Genomic DNA, 6,889 nt, shown 5'->3' on the forward strand with positions numbered 1-6,889 from the left:
TTGGCCGTGACCATATCGCCGCTCCGCGCCCGCCTCCTTGGCCGTGACCATATCGCCGCTCCGTGCCCGCCTCTTTGGCAGCGACCTCATCGCCGCCGCTCTCCCGTGATCCCTCATCTAACTCTCGGCCATCTCCGATGCCGCCGCTCTCCCGTGATCTGTCATCTCCCCCGCGGGATCCCCATCGCCACCCCGACAACTCTGCCGCCGCCGCGACATCTCTCTCTCTCTCATAGGTATTTTGATCGTTGGTGGAGATCACAGGCTCAAGGTGTAAATTTTCCCTTCATTTTCGCTTAAATTATTATGTTGCGTGTGAAGTGTTCGTGTTAATGTCTGTGAGAGGTTTTCCATATCAAACATGTTGTCGTGGCTGTACAAATTTGTTAATTGAACACTCTATATTTCCAGGGAGGCACATTTACTATAATTCTAGGTGCCGTTGGAGCAGAGTGGTTGAAGGCATTCAAGGGCTACATTTTGCATTGATCTTTCGTCTTTCAGGTAAAACTTCTCCGCTGGATTATGGTGAATGTGCAGTTGCTTAGTTTTTTGTGTTAAGAGCCTAATTGCGGTTAACAATATGTTTCCTGAGTATTCAACTCATACAACAACATAAACCATAAACTTCTTTCCCACATTTACTAGTTCAAACTCGCTAGTATCCTTGAATATTCATTCTCCCGTTCAAAATTAAGATGATTGTCATTTGAAAAAAGTTAGTGATATTCATGTTACCTGCTTTCATTTTCCTATGCTAATTAATAAATTACTATGACCTCCTTAATTGAATAGACGGTATACATGGTATGGATGGTAAACGACAAAAATTATATAAATTTTGCATCAACTAATTTCAAAGCATTGCTTGTTGTAAATTTATAACTTTCTCATTAACTTGTAAGATTTCACATATTTTTCGCTTAAATTCGAAAACTTTTTCCTGCAGCAATGTGATTGTACCCTTGTTATAACCATTTTCAGGACAAGATGATCAAGATTAACAAACCGGATCAGGCTGGTGAGGCTCAGCCAGCAGCAAAATCATCTTGCTGCGGCAACTCTTAGAAGGATAAGTTCGATGTTGGTATGAGAAACACTAATTTGCTTGTTATAGGTAGTGGTGTAATGAAAGATATGACGATAAAAGCTTTCGGGTGTTTGTATTTTACATCTTATCATTCTTTTCAACTACCTTTTAGTCTGTAATGTAGCGTTTCCGAATATATTATATTTATGGTTTCTTCTTGGATCACTACATTTGTTCCCTTTTTTCCCATGTAACTTGAGCATTTTATGTCATTGTATCCTCAGTGTGCTTGATGTATCCAGTTTGCTTTCATTCTTGCTGCCATCTCATACTTTATCATGTTCTGTGACATGATTAAGTATGTAACACAACGCGACGAGCTGGTGGCTAAACTGACCTGGGATGTAGAGCCTGTGAAGATTGTAGCTGAAGTATGAATAGAAGCTGGTTTAAGTTTTTGTGCAATCAAATGTTAGTTGTTGCTGAATTTATAGTATAGTATTTGCTGGTTTATTTCGTTATGTATTTTTGAATAGATAGTATATGCTGGTTTATGTATTTTTATGTGCAATCAAATGTTAGTTGTTGCTGAATTTATAGTATAGTATTTGCTGGTTTATGTCGTTATGTATTTTTGAATAGATAGTATATGCTGGTTTATGTATTTTTATGTGCAATCAAATGTTGTAGGAGTATGTAACACAACGCGACGAGCTGGTGGCTAAACTGACTTGGGATGTAGAGCCTGTGAAGATTGTAGCTGAAGTATGAATAGAAGTTGGTTTAAGTTTTTGTGCAATCAAATGTTAGTTGTTGCTGAATTTATAGTATAGTATTTGCTGGTTTATGTCGTTATGTATTTTTGAATAGATAGTATATGCTGGTTTATGTATTTTTATGTGCAATCAAATGTTAATTTTATGTATTTTTAATCTTCTCCTGTGACTCGCGAACTCATTTGGTTGTCGAGCATGCTTCCATAAAAGGTGCACGACAATTGGTATCAGAGCTCAGATTTTAGATCTAGGGTTTTGGTATTAGGTGAAGGAAGATTCGTTGTGGAAGCTTGATTCTTGAAGTTCTAGGCTTCGGTGGAGATAGTGTTTGGGGTTGTCGTTGAAGATTTCGCTTTCCTCGTGTGGTTAGGAGATGTATTTTGGAATCCGTTCTAGAGTTCAGTTGGGTAACTTCTAAATTCTATCAAGTTTAAATGTTCTTCTACAATTTGGAGTTTGTTCGCATTCTCATTTGAGTTCTCGACTTGCTGTGGATTGAGTCCGTTGTTATGAATTTGTTTCACTTGTAATGGACGCAACAAGTGGGACATTTGGTTTGGTTGGTATCGGCTCAGCTTTGGAAAAATTTCACTGAGGTGGAGAATTAAAGAGAAAACAGGAAAAATATCATAATACAACTTTGGATCTCCAGCGGTCGACCGCGAGCTTTGGCGCGGTCGACCGCAAACGTACGTGCACGATTACAGGGTGTTTTTTAGTTTTCCGTCCGGTCGATCGTGGTGTCAAGTCCGGTTGACCGTGAGCTTTGGTGCGGTCGACCGCCAGTCAGGTTTAGGCCTGTGCTTTATTTCCTATTCTGATTTGGTTTGTGTTTTGATATATATTAAAACACGATTTTAGGGTTTGGTTAACCAGAGAATAGAGAGTATTTTGAGCACTTTGAGAGGGAGAACTTGTGAGCGAGTTGAGAGATCATTGGTTAGGGTTTGTTCAAGTGTTTGAATGGTTGTAACCCTTTTGTACTCTCTTCAAAATAGTAAAATGTCACTATCCTCTCCCCGTGGACGTAGGCAAATTGCCGAACCACGTATATATCTGTATTTACGATTGGTTTATCATATTTTGGATTGGATTGCACTCGTGTTTGATTTGTTAATCTTCTCCCGTGACTCGCGGACTCGTTTGGTTATCGAGCACGCTTCCACAAAGGCGCGCGACATGTCGGGCTGATGCTTCATATGGGAGTCCGTCCTATTAAACACCCACCTCTCTTTGGATTATGAGTGAAGAGCGCAACCTGTAGATAGTGTGAGTAGGCCTTGTCTACATTGGGTCACATAAGGCGACTCAAGAGAGCCCTTGAGAGATAGACTACAGATCATAGGGGTTGATTTCTATATTTCTGAGAGAGAGTCAGGAGATTGGAGTATTTCGTCTATGTAATATATATATATATATTTCTCTTTTTGGTAAGTGAAACTTGTTGGAAAATATGGTTAAATTTGGAATTGAACAGTGAAGGATGATGTGCTGTTACTTTAAATTTTTTAATTAACTGCTGTGCGTTTGTGAATCGTTGTGCTTAAAGCAATATTTGGCCTACTCCGATGCAAGGATCCCAAGGTCAAACTGCTTTCAGGAACAATAGTACAGTACTCTGGTGTGCACCAACCCAGTACTGTCAAGATCTTCTCGATCTATAAGACTTTTCGGTCAAGGCAAAAGATCTCCTCGATCTCAGAACCTTACGGTTCAAAACCTTTCGATTTTAGGGTTCCTACGGGCACAGTCTCTGCAGCAACAACACAACAACAATGTCAATCTGATGTTCGTATTCCAAGCTCGCGTGGGTATACTGACGTTCGTATTCTATACTGACGTTCGTATTCCACGCTTGGAGAGAGTTTCCAACTTCAACCAAGAGCTGCCCAAGGGCGCTATTTATAGGCCTCTAAGTCCAGCTCAAGAGTCACTTGCAATTAATGTGACTGTTACAATTCTTAATGACAATTAAGATTGTAACATTAATGTATTAAATTGTTCTTAATGCTGTCATAACTGCTGCATGCTGTAACTGCTGAATACGAGGCAATCAATGGACGTGTTGCTACGAAACGCGAGGGTCACGTCTTAGCAAATCAGACGAACCTCGTTTGACAAACGAACATCGTCAAACAGGCGAACCTCGTATGACAGACGAACCTCGTCGAACGAGCGAACATAGTCAAACAGGTGAACCTCGTATGACATACGAACCTCGTCGATCGAGCGAACCTCGTCAAACAGGCGAACCTCGTATGACAGACGAACCTCGTCAACAAGTGAACCTCGTATGACAGACGAACCTCGTCGAACGAACGAACATCGTCAAACAGGTGAACCTCGTATGACAGATGAACTTCGTCAAACGAGCGAACCTTATCAAACTACGAGAACGCTAGGGTCACCCTCGTGCGAATACGTAGCTCATCCGCATGCTGCGAGGCAGTCAACGTGCGAAGTGCAAAGTGCGCCTAACAAAGCGTCACTTAACGCCTCAGCCCAATTAGCCCCGATCCCCGACCCATTGGCCCACGACCCATGACCCACGATCCACTAGAACTTATGAGGGATTAATTCAAATAAAACACTTCTCGGCTTGCTGTTGGCAAGCCTCGAACAAGGGACCTTTTGAAACACCAAAACATATACTTTCCACTAGTCTACTAAGTATTTATGAAAAGTACTTGTAGTTAATATATATATAGTTTGAAAACTCATTTTGAAAAGCAGTTTTGACCAAAAAAATCCAACAATGAAACTTTATCCTTTCTTTTCTTTTCTTTTCTCTTTTTTTTTTTCTTTCCTTCTTTTTTTTGGGTCAGTGTGCTTTCTGCGTAATCTGCGCAAAAATCCATACACCAGAGAAGAAAAGATAAATGATATTATTTAGGATTGATTTCTTTTCTTTTCCTTTTTTCCCCCCCCCCCCCCGATGCAGAAAATTAATAAATTTCTGGAAATAAGCAGCCCTAAGCAGCCCTCACATAATAGAAACTGCATCATAAACTGCAAGGAACTTGGGAATACAGGGAACATACATGCATGTACATGCTAAATTAATAGCTCAATATTGAACCGAAATCAAGTTGCAACCATCCATTATTCTCATCAGCTTTAATCCCCCGCCCCCCATGTATATACCCCATAATTAATAATACTCCACACCCTAGCAAAGGAAGTTTAAAAAAAAGAAAAAATTATAATGCATGCTAACACTTAATTAATTAAGTAAAATCAACCTAGCTAATTAAGCAAGCCATTCTGAATGCAGGCTAGGATTGATGGCAAGGTTATTGTCGTATGTCACACTAGAAGACGAGGCTGATCTCATGAGCGCGTCCATGTTGATGTAGCCAATTGTATTGTTAGGCGATCCTTGCGGATTGAGAGAGAAACATGAAAATGTTGAGCTCGGATCATTATCTTGTAGCATTGCTGTCAAGTTTGGAAGAGCATCATGCTCTTGAGCGTCGACCGTTTGATTGTATGTCGTCTCAGTCTTCTTATCGGCATCCAAGGGAATTGTTTCGTCGGTATGGTTTAGTTTAGGATGATGAGGTTCTAAAGGCCATGAAGATAGTGAGGGAAGAGCATGGCTGTGCCTATCCACGTTGTAAACGAGCATGCCATGGCCATGGGGCATGGATGACGCATGATCGATTGCAGGGAGGTAAAGGTTGCCATGACCATCTTGGCTGGGATATAGCATGCCGTTATTTGGGTATAACGTGTTCGGCGTCGGTAGCATTAACATTTCCTCGGGAGAAGAGGAAGCGGATTGGTTCGCGACGTGATGATGATGATCGTGAGGGCCGAGAGCAGCGGTGATGAGGGCACGACGGGCGTCCATGGCATGATGATGAGAATGAGAGATGATGAGTTTCTTCTTGATGGTGGAGTTCCAGAAGTTCTTCACTTCATTATCTGTTCTCCCTGGTAAGTGCTTGGCTATTTGAGCCCATCTTCACACATGCATGCATTTAGTGAGCAGTGGGGAGCTAAATTAATTAGTACATATAATAATTAAATAACTAACTTAAAAGTGATTAGATAACTAACTAAATTACCTGTTTCCGAGCACGCTGTGGAGCTCTATGATGAGGGCCTCCTCCTGGGGAGAGAAGCTTCCTCTCTTCAAGTCAGGCCTCAGATAATTGATCCACCTCAGCCTACAGCTCTTCCCACATCTTTGCAGCCCTTCACAAGCAGTTAAAACAATGAACGTACAAACAGAGATAATTAATCAATCAGACATCTAGCTAGGACAAGAGGTTACCTCTCCTTTTGTTTTAGAAAAATTCCCCAAGGACCCAAAATACGAGACCAACACAGGTGAGGTGTACCCCTCTAATTGCATAATGAGCTGGTCATCCTTAATGATGATGACCAGCTCATTATGTAATAGGTACACCTCATCTGTCACTCCTGTTGGTCCCATATTTTGGGTCCCTGTAGCAAAACTCTTTGTTTTATCTAGCTATTACTTCAAATTAATATTGTAGGACTGTGAAGACAAAAATTATAAGGAGTAGTTGCGTGGAGTATATATCGCTGACCAGCTTGTTTAGGGACGGAGCTCCAGCAGCCATGGCCAAAGGCCGAAACGTACTTTATCAGCTTCTCATCCTCCTCTGGTGACCACAGCCCTCTCCTCACCTTCTGCTTGTTGCAGCAAGAGTGATGACCCATAGTATTTAAAGTATCGTGCACTTTACTTAGTTAACAAATTAAAGGGCCAGGACCCTTGGCTAACTTTTATCTGTGAACCATACAGAAGAAAGAGAGGAGATATGTTGAGGTATGAGAATGGTGGGCACCCTGCCGCTGAATTTAATGTAGGAGGAGGGTACTATCAGTAGGAGGTCCCTTTTGTAAGCCAATTCCTGTAGGGGGGTAAAAGCTCTCCAGCTCATTTCTTAGTACACAGTACTGAGGTTTTTGGTGGTTTCCTTCCCTCTCTCATATTTATTTATTTATTTATTTTTGGTATGGGATTTTTTGGGCTTTTTGTTTTTAGGTCCATTTGTTTACCTAGCTTTATCTTTAAACCCAATGATTATTAGTTGTATCTTTAAACCCA

General features: G+C 41.1%; 1 protein-coding gene and 1 long non-coding RNA gene across 3 annotated transcripts; one reads left to right on the top strand and one right to left on the bottom strand.

The window, feature by feature from the left end:
• LOC109832471 lies at positions 30-1,194 on the top strand. 2 transcript variants are annotated; one of them, XR_002244785.1, is made up of 3 exons: positions 30-271; positions 412-504; positions 985-1,194. It is a non-coding gene; the product is annotated as an uncharacterized LOC109832471 (long non-coding RNA). The 2 variants fall into 2 exon arrangements; XR_002244784.1 differs by having other exon boundaries at positions 30-504.
• Positions 4,855-6,622, bottom strand: LOC109835796 (transcription factor MYB26-like). Its single transcript, XM_020403828.1, has 3 exons — positions 6,366-6,622; positions 5,877-6,006; positions 4,855-5,771 (listed from the first exon to the last, which is right to left on the bottom strand). Exons 1-3 carry the CDS (start codon positions 6,496-6,498, stop codon positions 5,057-5,059), a joined length of 978 nt encoding a protein of 325 aa, XP_020259417.1. The 5' UTR covers positions 6,499-6,622; the 3' UTR covers positions 4,855-5,056.

Source organism: Asparagus officinalis, chromosome 3 (genome assembly GCF_001876935.1).
Source record: "Asparagus officinalis chromosome 3, Aspof.V1, whole genome shotgun sequence".
Taxonomy (NCBI): Eukaryota; Viridiplantae; Streptophyta; class Magnoliopsida; order Asparagales; family Asparagaceae; genus Asparagus; species Asparagus officinalis.